Here is a 23,877-nt window from a genome sequence, read left to right on the forward strand (position 1 = left end):
GGCAAAGTCAGCCTTGGGCAAAGTCAGCCTGTGTACACACACGCAGCAAGTGCCTGAGCACCACAGGGTAGCCGCAGACCCCCAGCCCACGACAGCTGGCAGGCCGGGGACATGTTGTCGAGTGCTGAGCTGTGTTGTAGGCAGCTGCCTACTAAAAATAAGCATTGTGTTCATGGAAGGCTGACTTAAATTAGACCGGACTCAAGGTCATGCACAGAATGATGTCACCATCACTGGCTCCTGGTTCTTTGTGTTCTTGGGAATTGGAGGCTGAGTGACAGGCAGCCAGGAACTGAACTGCACGCATGGACAGGTTCACTAATGGTATGGCCTGAGCATGTCCCAGCAGCAAGAGGATGGAGTCCAGTGGTGCCCTGATTCATTCCACGGGACTGAGAAGGGGGAGTAGGAGGCAGCTCACCGCTTCCTGGGGTGGTGGAGTCAAGACTATGTCTTCAGTGAAGAGTGGGATGGGGTGAGTGCAGCGGAGGGCTCAGTCCTCTGATACAGAGGACACGGCTGGGAGGACAGTGCTCTGACTGGGTTCATGGTGCAGAGTGTTAGAGGAGTGTCATGGGAGCCTTGAACCCTGACCTCAATGCCAGCCCAGGGAGCTGGGCCCTGGTTGCTGCATCCCCAGCACCAGCAGGGCCCACCCACTGCAGAGGAGGGCCTCCACACTTACTTGCCAAAAGACCGGATTAATGAACTGGTCTCTGGCAACCGGGTTTTATCCTGTAGGTGAGATGTAGAAGACTGGACAGGGAAGTGGCGTTTGGCAGCAGGTACCCTGTGGACTTTTCTCCTTGACATCAAAACTTCCTGTCCTGAGTCTCATTTTATTTGTCAAACTAGCCAGTCTTGAGAAGTCAATACTAGGTGCTAATGAAAAACAGCAGCAGACTGTGACATTGCTCCCAGGTATGTTAGCATTTTAACATGAGCCTGCAAATTGGTTTTTTTTGTTTTGTTTTTTTGTTTGTTTGTTTTTGAGATGGCGTCTTGCTCTGTCGCCCAGGCTGGAGTGCAGTGGCGGGATCCTGGCTCACTGCCACCTCTGCCTCCCAGGTTCAAGAGATTCTCCTGTCTCAGCCTCCTGAGTAGCCGGGACTACAGGCACCTACCACCACACCCGGCTTATTTTTGTATTTTTAGTAGAAACAGGGTTTCACCATGTTAACCAGGTTGGTCTCGAACAGCAGACCTGAGGTGATCCTCCTGCCTCGGCCTCCCAAAGTGCTGAGATTACAGATGTGAGCCACCATGCCCAGCCTTCAAATTGTTACCAGGCATCTGGGAGGGCAGTGGTCATGCAAGGCGGGTGATTGGGCAGGCAGGCGTTCTGGTTGGAGAATCCACTAGGTGTCCTGAGTATCTCCATGAGGAACTGTATCCAACTTCTGTTGTCAGGCAGACCTTAGTTGGCTTCCACCTTGGCAGTGAAGATACGTACAGCTTTGGTTGGGCGCAGTGGCTCAGGCCTGTTATCCCAGCACTTTGGGAGGCCAAGGCGGGTGGATCACCTGAGGTCAGGAGTTCAAGACCAGCCTGTCCAGCATGGTGAAACCCCGTCTCTACCAAAAAAATACAAAAATTAGCCAGACGTGGTGGTGATCCCAGCTACTCGGGAGGCTGGCTACTCCCAGCTACACGAGAATCACTTTAACCTGGGAGGCAGAGGTTGCCGTGAGCCTAGATCGTGCTACTGCACTCCAGCCTGGGCAACAGAGCAAGAATCTATTAAAAAAAAAAAAAAAAAGATACATACGACTTTGTGTTGTTTCCTCTCAGTAGTTTCCTGGAGAATTTCTAATTCACGGAGGTCAGAACAGTGGGATTTCCTGTGCCCCCATCGTCTTCCATCTCCAGTGGGGCTCAGTCCTTTGGCTGTGGCTATCGAGATCCCAGCCTAGTCCTTAAAAGTGACCTTGATAAAACTGGCAGTGCTTCCTCAGTGCGTGAGGGATCACTTGAAATAAAACCCGTGCATTGTCATGATGCTTTCACCACTCTGTAGCTTTTTTGTTTCTTTGAAGTAAAGCAAATCAGATGGGTTTGTGTTGCTCTCTGACCACCAGTGTAGCAGTCTGTAGCTGCTTCATCGCGATCACTCGACTGCGATGGTGATAAGCCTAGATGCTGCCTGCCCAGGGAGCACGTCCGGGTCACTCCTGTCCCAGGGATACATTTCCCTGTCCCTGGATGACCAGGAGCCAACTGCGTTTCCTTGGAACTTTCTTCTTTGACAGTGCCCTGTGGTGTACTCCTTCTTAAGGTATTATTGACAAGTCTAGAGGAAAGCCTTGACTCATTTGAAACTTTTAAGAGCCTCCTGCTGCTTAACACCTCCAGGCTGAAGCAAGCAGCTGGCAGTGCATCTTGATTTCACAGTGATCAGAGGCCTGCGGGCTTAAGGTTTGCATTTGGCAGCAGTCTGTGTTATTTTTGGAGTTTCAACATGGAGCTCAGGACACATCGCATTTCACTCCCTGGGCTATTGATGGCCGCAGAGCCATGGTAGCCGTCCATCTCTGTGAGGGCTTGTCACTTGACCCTTTAGGAACACAGCTATTAATACTCTCTCCCTTGATTTGGCCCACTTCAAGAGGCTAGAACTTTGATGTGTCTTTTATCTGCCCTACCCTTCTTGACTATATTTTAAAATTCAGAAACATCAACTCTGGTCTGCCCTAGTCTGCCTTGATGGTTTAGGATCAGTCCTTTGGCCCTGGGTGGATGAATCTCCTGAGGTGCTCTGTAGAGTGGAGGGTGGTCCGTCATTGTCTGTGGTTGTGGGATATTGGGCATCGGCGAATTATCATGCAGACTTGGGAAGTGGGAGGAAGGGGCTTCTGGGTGCATTTGGCAGCAGAACATGTCTCAGCCAAGTTGCCACCCAGATACACTCCCTTGCTCCTTAGGCTGTAGCCCCGATTTTACTTAGGGCTGCAGTGTATCCCGCCTAAAAGCATTTCTCAGTTTCTCTTGCTGCCAGACGGGGCCGCATGATGCCACTCTGGCAGCGGCTAAGTAATGAAACTGTGGGGTGGGCCTTCTGGGCAGGGCGTCTCAAAGGAACTGACTGCGTCAGGGGGTGTGCATCTGTCTTCCCAGCGGCCCTGCTGCTCAGGACGTGCTGCTTGGCACTGAGGACACCATGTTGAATCATAAGGTGGCTGAAGACAGAAGGATGTGCTGAGTGACCGAGGAGCATAGATAGAAAGAGTGTGGATCTGCTTTTAAGATTTTAAAAATTAACCTTTTTATTTCGAGATAATTGTAGATTCACAGGCAGTGCTAATAAGTGATATAGGGAGATGCCCATCTATTCTTTTTTTTTTGAGATGGAGTCTCACTCTGTCACCCAGGCTGGAGTGCAGTGGTGTGATCTCGGCTCACTGCAACCTCCACCTCCCAGGTTCAAGTGATTCTCTTGCCTCAACCTCCTGAGTAGCTGGGATTACAGGCAGAGGCCACCATGCCCAGCTAATTTTTGTGTTTTTAGTAGAGACGGGGTTTCACCATGTTGGCCAGGCTGCTCTCGAACTCCTAACCTCCAGTGATCTGCCCGCCTTGGCCTCCCAATGTTTTACAGGATTACAGGCATAAGCCACCATGCCTGGCCTGCCCATCTATCTTTACCCGCTGACCCCCTTAGTGACATAGTGCCACAGCACGGCCGGGACCTTGACCTTGATACAGTTAAGGCAGCAGGACAGGACCCCTCATTGTGCACCTCTGCACGGCGTACCCCAGAGTGCACATCCCTTTCCCCCGCCCCACCTGCCCCCACCTCTGGAAACCACTCATCTGTTAGAGCCTGGATCTCGATGAGGGCAGAGCCTCTATCCCAGCCCTAAACCACGCTCCTCAGCATGGACTTCAATTGATTGAAAGACATAGATATCTAAATGAACGATGCCACTTCATTTTAAAAAATGTTACACAGTCAAACCTAACCCTTAACTGAGACAGTAGAGGCCCAGAAAAGGAGACCAGGCCATCATTATTGTATTAGGGCAAATATTACACTTGTGGTTTCAAAGAAGCAGGACACCTGGGCTACATGGCGAAAGGACTGGGGGTTGTTGCTTTCACCACATGCCATTGCATTTCCCTTCCTCGCAGCAGTGACCCTGGCTTGCATGAGGTGCTTTGGAATGTTTTTATTCCTCTCTTATTTGGGTATTATCAATAATTCATTTTAAATATTCTGGCTGCTACAAACATTTACTTTAGAAGGATTTATTGCATCCTTAAGTCTGCATTTATGATTTCTTGAGATGATATCATTCCTTGGGGATTTCAGTTCTGATTCTCAGAAAGAGATTAGTGGGGGAAGCAGAATTTGATGTTCAGAAATGTTCCAGAAACTTGGCGGCAATGTGTCAGGCCTGCTAGGCAGGCTGCCACATTCCCGGGCCTGTCTCAGCCGGCCGCTCATGCTGTGTCTTCCCTTTCAGGAGCCGGTGTCAGAGAGGACGTGTTTCTCGTTTGGCGAGAGATGGAGGAAGCCTGCAGCACCCTGGCCCAGATCCAGAGGCTGGTGGCCGAGCCTCCCAAGCCCGATGTGGCTACTGTGGATTGCGGTTGGTGCTATTTCTGGTCACTGGTGTAAAAGATTCATAAATGTTACTAGCTGGGGACCAGGGGCTGCTTCCATGTTCCTGACCAGGGCAGCTCCAGAGCCCAGCTGTAAGAAGCTGCTGAGGAGAGCAGCCAGAGCTGTGTGGGGTGAGGGGTGGGGAGAGGGCCATACACACACATGCATGGACACGCACGCGTGTGTGCCCACGCGCCCACATGTGTGCATATGTGGAAATTGTCAAGACCCAGAGCTGGATGGTAAAGTGGTAAAAACAGATTCTTGGGCCAGGCGCGCCTGTAACCCAGCACCTTGGGAGGCCGAGGTGGGCAGATCACGAGGTCAGGAGATCGAGACCGTCCTGGCTAACACGGTGAAACCCTGTCTCTACTAAAAATACAAAAAATTAGCTGGGTGTGGTGGTGGGCCCCTGTAGTCCCAGCTACTCGGGAGGCTGAGGCAGGAGCATGACTTGAACCCGGGAGGCAGAGATCACAGTGAGCCGAGATCGTACCACTGCACTCCAGCCTAGCACCGGAGACTCTGTCTCAACAACAACAACAACAACAACAACAAAACAGGTTCTTGACAAGCTCTTGTATACTGAGGGAAACCAGACCTCCATGTAAAACTGGGCTCAATTCTGAGTACAACAGGGACAGGTGGGGATTCATAGCGAAGTGGGTGGGGGGGCGGCGGGCGGGGGTGCCGGTGGATGGAAAGTTGTTAAGAGGAGATGTTAGGGGCACGGGGGCTTCTGGCTAAACCAGCTTGACAGGATTCTTGCAGGAGAGAGGCCAATGTGATCAGATGTCACAGGGGCAGTGGGAACGAAGACGCTGATCAGATAGCCAAGCGATCAGATACTGAGGGTGGGGCATTCTGGCTACACTGACTGAGGCTTTTTGCTGAAATCGGGTGATACAGAGATGAGCATAGAAGTGCAAAGGTTGAGGCCTCGCTGAGAAGAGCATTCAGACGAGCCTGGCTGAAGGCTGGGCAAGAGGAGACTGTCAAGTTGCCTGTGCTCTTCCAGCGAGGAGGAGCAGAAGGAGAGCTCAGTGATCGGCTCGACTAACCTTGACCCTTACATGCAGACAAAATCCCATCCGAGCTGTCTGTGTCTGTGCAGGCAACCATCTGACTCACTCTCAGATGCCTACGGGAAGGCCTAAATCAGTTTTCTTTGAGCAGGGTCCAGGACCTCGCGGCAGAAGGGGACACAGGCTGGGGAAAACGTGTGGAATGTTTACTTGGAAGGAGTAGGGTGTATAGAGGTTTGAGTTACTAATATTAAAAAGAAATTATTAAAATCCAGTTGCATTTCTGGTATTCACTTAGCACTCTTTCATCTAAGTTGGAATAGCCACTTGAAATTTTGGAGTTTGGAAGACTCCAAACTTGGAGTTTGATTTGCATTCCCTAAGTGGTAGTAACAGAAATATGACCATTGTGTGGGCACATACTGCGTGTCAGCTGCTGCCCTGAGGGGTGGGCTTATATTTAGCTCATTGAAGCCTCATAACTCTATGAGGGAGTTTCTTATTATCTCCAACTGACAGGTGAGGAAACTGAGTCACAGAGGGGTTAAGTCGTTGGCCATGGGCACATAGCCAGCAAACATAGTCTGATTTTAAACCCAAAATGCAGAACAGAAACTTTCCTGCCTAGTTAAACCTTTACAAACAATGCTAGCAGTGGGGCTATATTCATCTTAATATTAGTTTCCATGATTTAATTAGCACCTACCCAATTCTGAGTAAATGAAAACTCTTCTTGGCGTTTAATGTGTTCCAGCCCCACAACTGCACCAGACATACAAGCTCATTGCATTTTTACTCATAAATGACATTGAGACCACACAAAGGATTTTCTCCCTTTTCTTTCTCATAAAGCAAAGCATTTTTCATAACAAAGGGCGTGAGTTTAGGGGTGAGAAAGACCCGGTTATAAATCCCAGCTCCATCACTAGACCCACCTGAGTTTGTCTCTTTCGGCCGTATTCTTCTACACAACCACTATCATAATCTTGATGCTGAGGAACCCCTGTGCAGATGAAATGCAACGACGCATGCGCCACACCAAGCAGGAGCTTGATGTCCGCTCATTCTTTCCCCTTTCACACTTGGGGGAGTTGGTATACAGATTCTCCTGCCTGGCCTTTCCTCTGTAAGGTGCTGGTTTCCTTTGGGGCACACCTGGTAGACGCACATACCTTACACCTCAGGCACTATGTAAGGCTCCTTATGAGTATTAACTCATTTCATATTTGCCACAGTCTTAAGAGACAGGTGCTACTGCTACTATTATCTCCGTTTTGGCTTCAGTAACTTGCCCAAAGCTACACAGCTAACGAGTGATGGAGCCTAGATTCGAAACCTGGTCCACCAGTGAAAGTACTGATGTCTGCCTCCCATCCATCAGTCATGTAATCAGGATGTCTGATTAAATCATCTTGATTTAATCCCTATGGGATGACACTGGGACTTTTGAAAGCTCCCCAGGTGGTCCAAGTGTGTGGCTAATTTTGGAACCAGCCGGGCTGCAGTGCCTCCTGGGTTACAGAGGTGCAGTGGGCAGAGAGCAGGAAGGTCAGGCCGACCCGGAAAGGGATGCAGTTAGAGGAGAAATGGGGACGGGGACTTGTGTAGAGGGAGAGAGAGGTTGAGGCATGGGCAAGCCTGCTCTGTGTGACTTGATAAATTCCTGCCGATTGTGGCCTTTTCCTGTGACTGGGTGTCCTGACTTGGGCCTAGGGCACTGGCTGCCGTGGTTACATTGCTAGGGTTGGCTCCCTGGGGGTTCCTGAGAGGGCCTAATAGGCTTGTCTGGAGGAGCTGCTCACGTGTAGTGACACCCACTGGAAAACCCAGACGGTCTCCTGTCATCCTGCAGATGAAGAAAATGAACACCAAGCAGGGAACCCAGGCCAAACCCAACACCTCTGCCTGGCAAAGAGAATGGGAGAGGCTGCTGCTAAGGCATTTGTTTGGGGGAGTGTGTGGACTGAATTGTGCCCCACCAAATTCATACAGTGAAGCCCCCACCATGTGACTGTATTTGGAGATAGGGTCTTTAAAAAGGTAATTAAGGGACCAGGTATGGTGGCTCATGCCTGTAATCCCAGCACTTTGGGAGGCCAAGGAGGGTGGATCACCTGAGGTCGGCAGTTCAAGACCAGCCTGGTCAACATGTCAAAACCCCATCTCTAGCAAAAATACAAAAATTAACCAGGTGTAGTGGCACAGGCCTTTAATCCAGGCATCTGGGAGGCTGAGGCACAAGAATCGCTTGAACTCAGGAGGTGGAGGCTGCAGTGAGTAGAGATTGCCTCATTACGCTCCAGTCTGGGCAACAGAGCAAGAATCTGTCTCAAAACAAACAAGCAACAAAACGGTAATTAAGGTTAAATGAGGTCATAAAAGGAGGGCCCTAATCTGATAGGAGTGGTGTCTTTGTAAGAAGAGGGAGAGACACCAGCGAGCCTTCTCCTCACAAGCACACGGAGGAAAGGTCGTGTGCAGCACAGAGAGAAGGTGGCCATCTCCCAGCCAGGAAGAACAGCCTCATCAGAAACCAGTGCTGCTGGCACCTTCATCCTGGACCTCCACCCTCAAACAGAGAGAAAATAAATGTCTGGCCTTTAAGCCCCCCAGCCTCTGGTGTTTTGTGACGGCAGCCCAAGCTGACTAATACGAGGCGTATTTAAGTTTGGTATAGTTAGTCTTAAGAGTTAACAGAAGGTCTTGGATGTTATTCCTAAAGGAAACAGATGAGTTATAAGCCTCAGATATTGGACAATGATGTATCAGTTCCCTTTGTTTCAATCTAATACACACACACACACACACACACACACACACACACAAGCTAAAACCCAAAATAACTCTAAGCAGAAATTTTCAAAGAATTCTTTGAATGTACCATCTCTATTTAAAAAGGAAAGTTTGGCCAGGACCTTTCATCATTGGCTAGCCATCTCGGCTTTCGCAACTTCAATCTGGCCCCACAGTCTATACCACGTGTCCGACCTGCTCTCATTCCCACCCGTAGCCCAGAGTTACTGAGGCAAAAGCTGGCTCAGTACAAGACTGGCTTGGACGGCCTCCTAGGAAGGCAGCAGCTGTTCCCCTAAGCTGACTGCTCAGGACCTGCAGACCCCAGGAGAGAAGGTGGCCAGCGGGAGAGGGAAGGGGCGGATCGGAGGAGATCCAGCAAGCTGCCATTCTGCACAGTGGTTCTAGGTCACCTGGCACATACAGGTCCATAGGACCAGGAGGGCAGTTGCTGGGAGAAATGTCTCATGAGTCTGGTGCCTGGGATGAAAAGAAGGTGAGAAGAAGGTGAGGCCACTGATAGTTTTTTTTTTGTAAACCTCTTATACTTACCAAGAGCAGGACATGAGAGTTCCCTGGAAAAAAAAAAACTGACAAAAATATATGAATCGATGGTTTGTAGGACTCTGAACACTAATGATGAAGGCCGGTGATTTCTGACATACAGGGCAAAAAAACCATGAGCTCTAGCTTTCCCTCGCTTCCTGGCTTGAGAGTTTCCAGGCCCTGGTGCACAGAGGAGGAACCCAAGCGGAGCCCAGAACACATCCTGAGTTTGGGAGACAGAGCTGAGGGTCTGGAGGGACCAAGGCAGCTACAATTCACAGGACAAAGTACCAGAGAGGAAATAGATGCACAGAGAGAGAAATCCAGAAATCTGCAAAGGGTTCCCCTCAAGAATTCATTTGAATACTGATCAGCTCATGCATGTGAGAAGAGTATGGGAAAGGGCCGTTGGAAAGGATTAGAAGAAACGGGGCTTGGAATGCACGCAGGACCAAGAACAGTGCCTGTTCTCATCAGCCTGAAAGCTTTAGAATTCATGGGTCCCTGGGGAGACTACTTGGCAAGGTCTTGCCTCAGTCATGGGGAATAACTAGCTTTAAATCAAGCACTGCTGTGGGCCCTCCTAAGAAATCATTAAAGCAAGACATGAAAAGAACAAACTATTTCTAGGTAACATTGCTGCATTTCTGAACAAAGCTCAAGAAAATGTATAAGAACAAAAGCATCCAGTACCCAACAAGGTCAAACTCACAATGATTGGCATCTAATCAAAGATTACAAGGTGTGAAAAGAAGCAGAAAAATGTGACCTGTAATAAGTAGGAAAATCCATCAATCAAAACTGAGAACTAACACAGACATTAGAATTGGCAGAAGAATCACTCAGAGTTATAACTGTATTCCATATGTTCAAAAGCTAAGTCTAGACAAGGAAAATATTTTAAAAAGACACATACTGAACTTTTAGAGATGAAAACTTAAGAGAAGAAAATGTGTTAGATGAAAAGCTTACTAAATGGAATCAATGGCAGATTAGACATTGCAGGAAAAGAGATGAGTGGACTTGAAGACAGCAATAGAAACTATCCAAAATGAGACAGACATAGGAAAAAAAGAGTTTTGAAAAACCCAAAAGAGCATCTGTGAACTGTGGGACAATTTCAAGTGGCCAAATATACATTAGATGGGATTCCTGAGGGGAGGAAGTAGAAGGGGCAGGGAACAGAAAAATATTTAAAGAAATGTGTTGACAAGTTTCCAAATTTGATGAAAACTACAAACCCAGAGATCCAAGAAGCTCAGTGAATGCTAAGCACAAGAAAATACGGAAGACTACACCCAGAGACATCTTAATTGGTTTGCTTAAAATCAGTAACACAGAGGGAATCTTAAAAGCAGCCAGAACAACGACACAAAAGATACGCACAAAGCCACAAAGACAAGGATGACAGCAGATTTCTCACTCAAATGAAAGACAGCAGGGTAGCATTTCTTCTTTCAGTGCCTGAAACATTCAGCCTGGAATTCTATACAAAGAAAAATAGCTTTCAAAAGCAAAGGCAAAATAAAGACGTTTTCAGACTTACGCGAGCTGAAATAGTTTATCATTGGCACATAGTATACATGAAGCGATGTCATATTACTTGAAGTTAGGCTATGAGAAGCTGAAGGTGTGTACTGTAAACCTAAGATAACCACTGTAATAACAAGACAAGCTGACAAAGGAAATAAAATAGAATTAAAAATAAACCAAAACCTGTCAGGAAAAAAAAAAAAAAAAAAGAACAAAGAACAGATAGGGCTAATAGAAAACAAACAGCAAGGTGATAAACATACATCTAACCATACGTATGTGGAAACTTACCAATGTGTACACTTTGAAGGCGTATGAGATATGTCAATTGTAGCTCAATACAACTCTCGGTAAAGTGAAAAAAGGGAGAAGGAGAGTCACTCCTCTGGCGCTGAGCTGTTCAGAGACGTGGGTGGGACACACCTGGGCCTTCTGTGGGTGTCTGTGTGTGTGTGTGTGTGTGTGTCTCAGTGTGCCTGTTCTAGGCATGACCCTCAAACACGAAGGTGGCTTTTCTCACAAAACGTTGAAGAATTTGTCCAGGCTGATCGTGGTGGCTCACACCTGTAATCCCAGCACTTTAGGAGGCTGAAGTGGGCAGATCACTTCAGTCCAGACCTGTAGTCCCAACTACCTGGGAGGCTGAGGTAGGAGAATCGCTTGAGTCGAGAAGTGGGGAGTCGACGTGGCAGTGAGTGGTGATCGCACCACGGCATTCCAGCCTGGGTGACAGAGCGAGACTGTGTCTCACAATGAATGAATGAATCGGTGAATCAATGAGTCAATCAATAGAATTTGTCCAAAGTTTGGGAAGCTTGACCCTTCTTTGATGATGCTGCATCTCAAAGCATTTCAGGGACTCCTCATTTGGAATAACCTTCACAGCCATTTTGTGACCCAGGAGAGATCATTAGTCCAATCACACTGTGTAGTCATGCTTCAGTCATGAACAGAGACAGTCCAAAAGATGACCATCTGAGACTCAAGATTGGACTCCAAATACTTGCTTGTTTCAAAATACCAAATTCAGTTTCAAAAGACAAGGAAATGGCTAAAGGTTCATTCAGGCTCTGCAGGCTGTTGTAACCTACAGTAGGTCTACAGGAGTTTAGAGCACATATTTTTTGAACAAATGGAGAGCGGGATGGTGCTTATTTTCATTAGCAATTGTATTAAATAATCAGCAAGATGTCTTTTTTTTGTTTGTTTGTTTGTGTTTTTGAGACGGAGTCTCGCTCTGTCGCCCAGGCTGGAGTGCAGTGGCCGGATCTCAGCTCACTGCAAGCTCCGCTTCCCGGGTTTACGCCATTCTCCTGCCTCAGCCTCCCGAGTAGCTGGGACTACAGGCGCCCGCCACCTCGCCCGGCTAGTTTTTTGTATTTTTTAGTAGAGACGGGGTTTCACTGTGTTAGCCAGGATGGTCTCGATCTCCTGACCTCGTGATCCGCCCGTCTCGGCCTCCCAAAGTGCTGGGATTACAGGCTTGAGCCACTGCGCCCGGCCCCAGCAAGATGTCTTTATAGTCCCGGGTGGTGATGAAGTACACAGGCTCAGAGTTGGGAAGATTTTTTTTTTTTTTTTTTTTTTTTTTTGAGACAATATCACCGTCACCAGGCTGGAGTGCGGTGGTGCGACCTCGGCTCACTGCAACCTCCGCCTCCCAGGTACAAGTGATTCTCCTGCCTCAGCCTCCCGAGTAGCTGGGACTACAGGCGCCCGCCACCATGCCCGGCTAATTTTTGTATTTTCAGTAGAGACGGGGTTTCACCATGTTGGCCAGGATGGTCTCGATTTCTTGACCTCGTGATCCCCTTGCCTCGGCCTCCCAAAGTGCTGAGATTACAGGCGTGAGCCACCGCACCCAGCCAGAAAGATATTAAACCTGACTCTGCCCACTCCTGCTGTGTGATGCTGGGCAAGACACTTATTATCTGTGCCTCAGTTTCCTTATTTGCAAAATGTGGATGATAATGATAATACTTACTGCATGGACTGTTATGAAAGTTAAATGAGAAAACACATGTAAAACACCTAGACCTGTGCTGTCCCATAGGTAGGATGTAATGAGGGCTTCAGCAAAGGTTAATGCACTTGTCTCTTCTTTCGTTTATTTAGTGCTTACTCTATGTAGCACTGTGGTAGATGATGACATAATGGTAAATAAGAGACATGGAATGGGCCCTTGTAAAGCAGGACCTACATGAACCACCTCTTGCTCCGTGAAGGTAGAAAATCAGATGAACACAAATGGGGTATTCACGACTTAGGAAAAGTGGGAGCTTCTGAGCTATTCCCAGGGTCAAGGAAAGGTTTCCTGAGGAAATAACTTAGGAGCTGATATCTGAGGGTTGAAGAGGTAAGTGAGTGAGGTGAAAGGATGGGAGAGAGCAGGGAGTACTTGCCAGGAAGAAGAACAGCGTATGCAAAGGCCCCGAGGCAGAAAGGAGAACAGCACTTTAGAAGAACTGGAAAGAGGAGTGTGGCTGGAGCGCAGTGTCCAGTGATGAGTCTGGAGAGGGAGGCAGGGACCCAATTGTGCTGGGTCTGGAAGCCGCGGTACAGGGGTTCACCCTCAATTTCATACCAGTGGCCAGCCGCTAGGGGATTGTAAGCAGGAGAATGCTAAGATCAGATTTACATTTAGGAAAAAAAATCACTTTGGCTACTGGGTGGGAAACAAGTTGGAGACGAGGGGACCAACAGGATGAGGGAAGAGAATAAAGATGTTGGTACAGTGACGGTGGCAATCCTGAACAAGAGCAGGAGGAGCCTGTGAAGGTGATAAATGGGCAGATATGAGGGAGTTTGGTTGTTGAATTGACAGCGAAACAGGAAAAGTTCCCCTGTCCCCCTTGCAGGATGTGTGATGGGGGAGTGGCTTGCTTCTTCAGTGCCCTGCTGCTCAAACCTCTAGGGGGGCATTCAGATGGGCAGGCTGTAGGGTGCCAACCCCACAGCAGTGTCTGGGGGTGAATGTTTACAGCTCCTGCAGCCCCAATGGGCGTGTGTTACAGGATGCTCTTGTTTGTGTTAACCACCTCAATTTGACCCTCTACCTTGTCACAAGGACAGAGGCTTTCAGTATCCTGGATTCTTGCTTTGGTGTACTGGAAGAGTCGTATCAAACGTGGGCTTGAGAATGAGTGGTTTTATTGAGTGGAAGCATCTCAGCAGATGGGGGAGCCAGAAGGGTGATGGTTTTTCCCTGGAGTCAGGCTGCTTGGCAGCCCGGGCTCTCCTCTGACTGCCCCAGCCAAACTCTGCATCATTCTGCTGGTCAGTGGCCTGCTGGCATGCCGGCGCATTCCTCCCAACATCCAGCCGCCTGTGTGTTCCTCCTCTGATATGCTCCTCTCAATGTCCAGCTGCTTCTGTCTCTGTACAGAATGGGGGCATGACAGGCCAGGGTGGTCTTGGGAAATGCAGCATTTGGGTGGGAAAACAGAAACACATGTCCTCACCTAGGTCCATGGAGGTGGAGCCCTAGCCAGGGTCCATACCCTTCCTGTACCCAGCACTTTCCTTCCCCACTTCCATATCATTTAAAGGGACCAGCTCTTCCCTTCCCAGCACTTCGTATCAATAGGACTTGGGTGTGGGGCAGATGGAGGTGTCAAAAGTAAGCTCCTAGATGGATACGGTGTCGTCCACTATGCTGAGAGAATGCTGGAGGAGAACCAGGTGAGGGTGGGGGATGACACATTTTGTTTGAACCTATTGAGACTGAAGCATCCTTGAGAGCCTGGTAGAGAAATAGAGGAGACAATTTACTATGTAGGTGGAGAATTCAGATACACTATTGGGGTGAAGTGAATATTCTTGGTATAAAGATAAATAAAGGCGTATCAAGCAGGAACCCCATGTTTCTGAATCTTTGACCCCAAGTTCTTTGGACTCTGATATCCACAGAGGTGAAATATCATCTGAGTTTTCTGTTCTGCACCAATGCTAGATGTTTAGTAAGTGTACTAGATGAAGACTATTTTGCCACCAGGATGACCTGCAATTTGAGAGCAGAACAAGCTAATTTACAGAGTACGTGTACGTGTTTATCTTCTCAAGAATGTCTTCCCTTTTTGCTCAAAGAAGGCTGCAGAAGAGATCTGGGGCAGGACACAGCTGGTGTCTTATGCAACCAGAAGCAAATGACACTCTTGTCAAAGTGTTCACACTTCAGGCAAGGCATAGGATAAAATAATATTTCTTCCTAGAACTCACATTTTCTTCAGAATGCCTTTATATCTGTAAAGCTCTCTGTATAGTCAAGTGAACTTTGACAAGGTTGATTAATAAGCAACAAATGAGAATGCTAGAAAGGACCAAGACTGTGCTTACTCAAATAATGCATTTTCCAGTGGGCACTGAGCTTTGTATTTTCCAGACAAAAAGCACATGTGGCAAAACATTTGCAGAAAAATGCCATGTAATTCTCCCATGATTCAAGATTAATTTCTCAAAATTTTCTCCTCAAATTTGGGAGAATTGGTTGATTAGAATTTTGTAGATGCTATGCATTTAACTTGGGAAAAATATTGGAATGCGATACAGGTATGGTGAAATGTCAACATTAAAAATCATGTTGTTAAAAAATGACTGTAGAGGGCTGGGCGCCAGTGGATTACGCCTGTAATCCCAGAAGTTTGGGAGGCCCAGGTGGGCGAATCACGAGGTCAAAAAATCGAGACCATTCTGGCCAACATTGTGAAACCCCGTCTCTACTCAAAATACAAAAATTAGCTGGGCGTGGTGGTGTGCGCCTGTAGTCCCAGCTACTTGAGAGGCTGAGGCAGGAGAGTTGCTTGAACCCAGGAGGCGGAGGTTGCAGTGAGCTGAGATCATGCCACTGCACTCCAGCCTAGGCAACAGAGCGAGACTCAGTCTCAAAAGAAAAAAAAAATGACTGTGGAAAAGCACAACAAACCTATTGAGTAATTATATTTAGTGTATTTGGGCCCCTAATTATGGAAACACCAAAATACCTGAGCAAAAATGGCAGCATTAAGGACCTTCAAAACTTCTCCTTCATAGAAGGCACAAGGACCTTATCAGAATCAACTTTTTTCATAACTCTAGGAATTAACCCAAGGTGTGCAGCAATCTGGGGAGTGTTTTTTCAAAAAAAAAAAAATTGAATCTCAGTGACAACAGTGAGTTGGTGGCATTTTAGCTAGTCCTATTCACATTCCCCAGCTCTAGCTTCTCACTAACCTTGAAAACCAACAGTTTGTGGTCACACTGGAAACCGCAGGCTCACAGCCACTGGAGGGGGCAGGATGGGGTTGGAGTTCCTTCAAAGCCTCATTTCCAGAATAATTCTCATTATTTGACCTGTCCACTGGCTCTCTGGAAGACCCCACTTACAAAGCTTTCTTTATTTGACTTCACTCAGTTCTTCTTCCGTGGGAAAAGCCTTTTCTCTGGGGACAGTTGTCAAAAACAATGAGAAGTGATTGATTAACTTTATGGCTGACTGAGGTTGTAGATAGCAGTCAGGATGAACAAGAGGTAAACCAAAACACTTAAGATGAAAAACTGGGGAATGGGATGTCCATTGGTCTTTCTAAAGCTCTGGGGTATTACTGGGAATCTATCATGCATAGCCCAGGCAGGCACATGCACAGGGCTGTGGGCATGCCCAGGCTATGCATATGTTCAAAAAAAGACTCAGGAGGGCCCTCAGCTGTCATCTCAGGCTGAGCTCGAGGTTGTGCACCAGCAGGAAGTAAAGGCTGAGGGAGAGTTGTTCACTGCTGCAGTGTGGAAAGTGTGGCCTGATACACACACAGCTCCTCAGCAAGGAATAGTCCAAAAGATGTAAGGAAATCTCTGTTGAATTATTAGCTGACCACTGAGTTAACTGAGTGGAGACTCCAGTAGCTACAAATGACAAAGAATGCAGATTTTACAGAATTCAGGAGTCATAAACAAACAGAATCACAACAAACTCTGGGCAGGTGGGAGAATCTGATTTTCAGAGTTGCTGAGTTTTATTATTTAAAATGTCCAGTTGTCAACAACAACAACAAAAACGAGGCATGCAAAGAAACAAACTATGGACCGTACAAAAGAAAAAAGGCAATCCATGGGAACTGTCCATGAGGAAACTGTCCATGTCCAGGAGGAAGCCCAGACATTGACCTTACTAGATAAAGATATTAAATAAGTGATTTTAAATATGTCAAAGAACTAAAGGAAACTATGTCTAAAGAACATAGAAAGTATAAGAACAATGTCTTACCAAATAGAGATATCAATAATGAGAGAAATTTTTTTTTTAAGAAGCAAATAGAAATTCTGGAGTTGAAAAAAGTTCTGGAGTACAAAGTATTGAAATGAGGAACTGACTAGAGGGGTTCAACACCAGATTTGAGCAAGCAGAAGAACAAACCAATGAACTTTTAGATAGCTCTACTGAGGTTAACCAGTCTGAAGAACAAAAGGATTAAGAATGAAAAAAAACCTAACAGAGTCTAAGAGACCAATGGCATACCATAAAGTCCAGCTACTCAGGAGGCTGAGGCAGGAGAATCACTTGAACCCAGGAGGCAGAGGTGACAGTGAGCTGAGATCGTGCCACTGCACTCCAGGCTGGGTGACAGAGTGAGACTCCGTCTCAAAAAAAAAAAAAGGAAAAATTAATATAAACAAAAACCAAGAGAATTTACTTTCAGCAAACCTGCCCTAAAGAAATACTAAAGGAAATCCTTCAGGATAAAATGAAAGACTATTGGAGAATAACTTGAATCCACAGGAAGAAATAAAGGCCACCAATAGAGATAACTACGTGGGTAAACAGAAATTATAGTATAAATATATTTTTTGTTTGTAACTATTTTTTCTCCTATCTGATTCAAAAGACAACTTTATAAAGCAAAAAAATTTTAATCTGTTCTGATAAACACACGTGTTTAAAGGTATACTTTATATGAGAATAACAACACAATGGAGGGGGGAGGCAGTAGAGTTATATAGATTTAATGTTTTGTATATTAAGTTGATTAATCTGAGTGATAAGTTAAGATTTTGATTAAAATCTCCATGGCAGCCACTAAGAAATAGTAAAAGAAATTCCAAATAACTTAAAATTGAATACTAGAAAATATTCAGTTAACACAAAATAAGGTAATAATAGAGGAATAGAAGAATGAAAAATATATGACATGTAGAAAACAAATAACAAAATGGCAGACATTAATTTTACCATATCATTTATTATATGAAGTGTAAATGGATTAGCTGGGCATAGTGGCACACACCTGTAGTCCCAGCTACTTGAGAGGCTGAGGTTGGAGGATTGCTTGAGGCCAGGAGTTTGAGGCTGCAGTGCACTATGATTGCACCTGTAAATAGCTACTGCACTCCAGTCTGGACAGGATAGTGGGTGCTTAACTCTGTCTCAAAAAAAAAAAAAAGAAAAAAAGAAAAGAAAAAAAGAAGGAAAAAGTCAATGGATTAAACACTTTAATTGAATGGCAAGTAAGTAAAAACAAAACAAAACACACACACAAAAAAACTGCATGATCTAACTATATGCTGTCTACGAGAGACACATTTTAGATTTAATGACAGAAATAGGATGAATGTAAAGAATGGAAAAAGATATACCATACAAATAAGTAACAAAAAGAGAACTGAATAGTTATACTAATTTCAGACAAAAGAGTCTTTAAGACAGAAATTCTTATTAGAGACAAAGGACATTTGGTAATGATAAAAGTGTCAATTATTTACCAGGAAGATGTAACAATTATGAATACATAATCATGTGCATGTAACAACAGTTTACCAAAATACAAGAAGCAAAAACTGACAGAATTGAAAGGTCTTCTATAGTTTAATGATAGTAGATGAAGACGTCATTATCCCACTTTCAATATGGGATGAAACAATTAGGCAGAAGATTGACAAGGAAATAAAAGACTAAACAACACTTCAACTAAATCTAATAGACATCTATAGAAGATTATATGAAACAGCAGTAGAATACATATTCTTAAGTGTACATTCTCTAGAATAGGCCATATGTTAGGCCACAAAACAAGTTGCAGTAAGTTTAAAAGGATTGTAATCATACAAAGTATCTTTCTGACTACAATGGATGAAATTAAAATAAATAAGAGTAAGACATTTTGAATATTGACAAACATGTGAATACTAACAACATACTTCTAAATAACCAGAGGGTGAAATATATCAAACAGAAAATTGAAAAATTATTTGAAGCGAATGAAAACAAAAAGTTTGACATTCCAAAACCTATGGGATACAACTAAAGCAGTGCTTAGCTGAAAATACCTACCTCAAAAAAGAAGAAAGATCTCACATCAATTATCCAAACCTCTGCCTTAAGAAATTAGAAGAGTAACGGCCGGGCGCGGTGGCTCAAGCCTGTAATCCCAGCACTTTGGGAGGCCGAGACGGGCGGATCACGAGGTCAGAAGATCGAGACCATCCTGGCTAACATGGTGAAACCCTGTCTCTACTAAAAAAATACAAAAAACTAGCCAGGCGAGGTGGCGGGCGCCTGTAGTCCCAGCTACTCGGGAGGCTGAGGCAGGAGAATGGTGTAAACCCGGGAGGCGGAGCTTGCAGTGAGCTGAGATCCGGTCACTGCACTCCAGCCTGGGCGAAAGAGCGAGACTCTGTCTCAAAAAAAAAAAGAAAAGAAATTAGAAGAGTAAACTAAAGTGAAACAAACAGAAGGAAGGAAATAATAAAAAAAAAAAAGTTAGAGAAGCTATACATAAAATGAAAATAGAAAACAATAAAATTAAAACATTAAATGTTTGTTGCTTTAGAAGATCAACAAAGCTGAGAAATCCTTACCTAGACAAACCAAGAAAGGAGAGAGAGAGAGAGAGAGAGGGAGAGAGAGAGAGACACCCATATTACTAAAACCAGGAATGGGAAAGAAGAGGTATGAGTACCAGCCTTTTGAAAATAAAAGTGATTATAAGAGACTACTATGAACAATTGTATGTTGATGAATAAGATAACCTAAACGAAATGGACAAATTCCTAGAAAGACACAAACTACCAAAACTGACTCAAGAAGAAATGGAAATTCTGCATAGATCTGTCATAAGCAACTGTGTTAGTAATTTTTTTAAGAAGTCTGCACAAAGAGAAGCCAGGACCAAATGTCTTCACTGGTGACTTCTTTCAAGTGTTTAAAGAATAATTAACACCAATACTTTATTTTTTTTAATTTGGCAGATAACATTGTATCTATTTCTCATGTACAACATGATGTTTTGAAGTATATGTACATTGTGAAATTTTGTTAAATCTAGCTAATTAAAAATTAGATTACCTCACATAGTAAACATTTTTGTGGTGAGAACACTTAATAGTTCTCTTTGGATTTTTCAAGAATATAATTTCAAGAATATAATTTATCACCATTACTATAGTCACCTTGCTGTCAAATTTTATGATATGTGAATTATATCTCAAAAGTTTTGACAGAATATATGAAATAAATATGCTGACTAAAGATTTTTTTAAAAACCTCAGCAACAGTGATGCAAGATCACAAAGGTGATAAATATTTTAATTTTCTGAAGGAAGTAGATTCAGCTTTCCATCTTGGTTTCATTCCAGCATTCACACTCTGTTTTAGGGTTCTCATCCTCGCCACTTAACATGTGAATTTCAGGTCACTCAGTCCACATTTCCCTAACTCCATCAATCCTTTCTCACTTCCTAATCTCAATTGTTCTATGTTGTACCAAACATCTTGAATCAGTCTGTGTTTATCTTGCGATACCACAGCTATTTTTAAAGAAGTAATAGCCTAAGGTACAGTCTGATGCCTACCTCACTGATCCTCAACTATTTTCAATTTGTTTTAAATGCTAGTTAGATATAGACACAGTAAGATGTGGCTTTTATAATTCTTCTTTGCAGTCTGTAGTCCCTTTAGTGGTTTCTTCTCAGTCTTCATGCAGGCTTGTCGCTAAATTAACTGCTCCTTATTTCTCTGTAGCCAGCTGCAGATGCTGTAGTTTAAAAATTCTTCCTGCAGCTGCATCATTCACACCTTACATCTAAAATAATTCTTTTTAAGATTCCTTCTTTCAGAATCATAAGGCAGAAGAGAAAGTGAGGGAAATGTTGAACCATGTCTTTAGGGGGCATTAGCTCCTCTTCCGTGTTCTTTGTTATTGGTGTTTGATGTTCTTTGTTTTTATGTCTGCTTCTTTTTTGCCTCCTTGTTTTTTATTCCTTTTCTCTCTCTCCCACCTCTACCTCCAGAGGATTGTAGGAATTGAGAACACTATGGGTTGGAATCATTTTTCCAGTTGGGCATGCCATGGAGCCCTTCTTTATAACAGAGGTTTTAGTTGGTCCTCAGTCCTTGTGTGTAGCCCGTGGGGGTGCTCCAGAGAACATTTACCTGATCTCCACAGTGAATCAGTTTGGTAGAATGTTGGAGGGTTACCATCCTCCATCTCCTTCATCCCCTCCTCCCCATTTCTTGGCTCCCCTGCGGTGCCGGGCAGATATGCTTATTGCATGGTACTTTAGCAAGCGTAGGTTAACAGCAGGTTTAGTTAATAACTGCAGCAGACAAAGGGCTTGATTGCTCAGAGATGAGCTGCTCTCTCACCACACTGTCACCACCTGGCTCCTGGATCTCAGACTGGGATGGGCTTCATCTGACTTTCAGAGAACTCACAGCCCTTGCAGCTGCTCCATGCTTAACTGGCTCACAGAGCTGAAACCTCACTCATCTCACCAGCAGGCGGGACCAGATTTCTTTTCCTGACAGTTGCTACCTTTCGCCCTCCTTTCCCAGCTGTCCTCAATTCTGGTTTCCTTCCTTCTTTTCTCCCCTCCCTTCCTTCCTTCCCTTCTTCTGTTCTCCCTGCCCTCCATCCCTCCCTTCTATCTTTCCCTTCTTTCCTGCCTCCCTCCCTCCCTCCTTCCCTCATCCTCGCCACTTAACATGTGAATTTCAGGTCTAAATTTCCCTAACTCCATCAATCCTGTCTCACTTCCTAATCTCAATTGTTCCATGTTGTACCAAACATCTCCCTCCTTCCCTCCTTTCCTTTCCTTTCCTTTCCCTTCTCTCTTCCCCTCCCTCCCTTCTTTCTCTTCCTCCCTCCTTCCTTCTTCCCTTCTGCCTTCCTTTTCAGCTAATTCACAGCATTCTTTTCCTGTGCCACTCCCCATGTGGTGGCCAAGAGTTTGTTCATTGTCTCATGGCACCTGTGATCACAGGGGTTATGGCCTGTTAAATACAAGCCCTGTAAAACGTTCTATGCAGAAAGACTCTGGGGCTAAACAGCTTTGGGAATCTTGCTTGTGGTAAGCCCCACTGCCCATTCCCCTAAGAAAGTCTTAGAGAAGTCCTGTGAACAAGAACCCCTTGAAACCTTCTTTTCAAGCTCCCCAAACTTTTTGTTTAAGGAACCCTCTTCCTGAGTAGAAGCCACTGACATGCAGTGGAGGCAGTTTCTGTGGGACCCGCTCTTGGAAACGTCAGACTTGATCTAGAGTTCTAGTTTATTCGTTTGCTGACAGCCCTCCTGAAAGGCATGTGGGGCTAGCATGGCAGGAGTGAGGTGCCAGGCAAGTAACATTTAGTGGAGGAGGATGGGAGAAGGGAGTTATGGTGGTGAGAAATCCCTGATGGCTGTGAGCCCCTCTGGAGCTGAACCTGGCGGTTGGATGAGGGACAGGAAGAGGAGTGGGCAAGGAAAACTGTGCCCAATTTATCTTTGTGTGTGTGGCCCTGGCTATAGCAGGGATGGTTTTCAAAAGCATTTTCCCAGTAGGTCTTTTTCATTGAAAAATGTTCTGAGATTGACAAGTAGGATGGGGAGCACAGGGCTGGTTAATCCTGTGGCATAGATGTGATCCCTTCTCATAACAGAAAGAACATCTTTAGCAATCTGTCCTGTGGAATAGGAAAGCCATGTAATCAGGATTAGCTGTGAGCTCATACCTCTATAATAAATGAATTCTCTGTGGGTGAGAATTCATGTAACATTTTTAATTAAGCTAACTGCTGGGGAATGGGAAGGACCCCTTAGTAAGTGACGCTAATGAATGGATGATGCCCTTCCCTGCCCCTCCCAGGAAAATGAGACTCAGCCATTAATTGGTGTAATTAGCACTGGAAGTTAAAAGATTTCCTCCTTTTTTTTTCTTTTTCTTTTATTTCTTTTTTTCCTCCTTTCTTTAGCTTTAGAGTGCCTGGGCTGTTTGGTTTCGATTGCTTGCTCACCCTTCTTTCCTCTATGAAAGTTCAGGTTGCTCTGGCGGCTTGCCTGAACCCCCTTTTCAGATGGTAATTGGGAGCCTGAATCCTGCCCTCAGGACTGCACCGTCTGGTCCACGGTGAAGCTGGAGTCAGAAGTTAGTCTCTGCCTCTTTCAAAAGGATTGGTTCGAATGTGTTTTTAGGAAGTTCTATGGTAAGCTTGAATTTATACTTGACAGAGGGCTCTTATCTTTTTTAAAAGAAGGCAGCCCAAAACAGAGCAGAAGGATATAATAAGGTGTGTGTTTTTATGGAAATAATTGAATGAAAATTTAATTTCCTACTATACCTCTTGATCAGGAAAAAAAGGGAGAGGAGAAAAGGAAAGGTCTTCCTAAGCAAAAACACAGTGAATGGGAATATAATTAATAAAAATTGAAGACAATGTCGCCCCAAGGGTTTCTCCAAGGAGGCTGATCTCCCTGACAGAAACGGCGGCGTCCTCTTTTTGCTGCCTCTGTGTGATGGGGGAGAGTGTGTAGGCGAACCCCAGGGACTCGAAGCTCTGAGAAGCCTCTGGCTTGAGCTCCTGGAGAAGGGTGAAAAGATGCTTTATGATTCATGGAGAAGCCAGTTCCTGGTGTCGGGGATGCAGCTCTGAGGGGCTTCTGATGCCAGGTTGGTTTAAAGTTCAAAATCCAAAACAAGCTTCTTTGAGAAGTTCCCCACTCGTAGGTTTCAGAGCGAATTCTTCCAATGGCGTTCTATTAAAATTCAAGGACATGGGTCTCATGAAGCATTAATGTGTCCTTTACATATTATACAGAAGGAATTGGCTCTAACATGATTTATGTCTTCCAATCTTGTTCTAATTATATATCCCATTAAATATAGTAATAGGAAAGTCTGGGTCATATTTTTGTTTCCCTAACAGTGAGTGCTACTTTTTAATTAGTAGGACTTCACTTGCATCTGTGTCTGATGGAAGCATCAGCTGATGGGGTTGCCAAGTCATAACTGAGAAGTCCTTTCCACCTTAAGCCGGTGGCAAAGCTTGGCTGCACAATACAGTTGCCTGGGGAGCTTCAAAAAATCCCAATGTCCAGGCCACACTCCCAAACCAGTTAAAACTGAATCTAATGGATGGGACTCAGGCGTCCGTAT

General features: G+C 45.1%; 1 protein-coding gene across 2 annotated transcripts in view; it reads left to right on the forward strand.

Moving 5' to 3' along the window:
• The window catches only part of VWA3B (von Willebrand factor A domain containing 3B), a 224,117-nt gene that overhangs the window by 76,013 nt on the left and 124,227 nt on the right, over positions 1-23,877 (forward strand). For both annotated transcript variants that reach the window (XM_017871854.1, XM_017871853.1), the window contains exon 8: positions 4,464-4,589. In XM_017871854.1, the coding sequence (XP_017727343.1) occupies positions 4,464-4,589 (126 nt within the window). The remainder of the gene's footprint in view (positions 1-4,463; positions 4,590-23,877) is intronic.

Source organism: Rhinopithecus bieti, unplaced genomic scaffold (assembly GCF_001698545.2).
Source record: "Rhinopithecus bieti isolate Rb0 unplaced genomic scaffold, ASM169854v2 scaffold_6935, whole genome shotgun sequence".
NCBI classification, from domain to species: domain Eukaryota; kingdom Metazoa; phylum Chordata; class Mammalia; order Primates; family Cercopithecidae; genus Rhinopithecus; species Rhinopithecus bieti.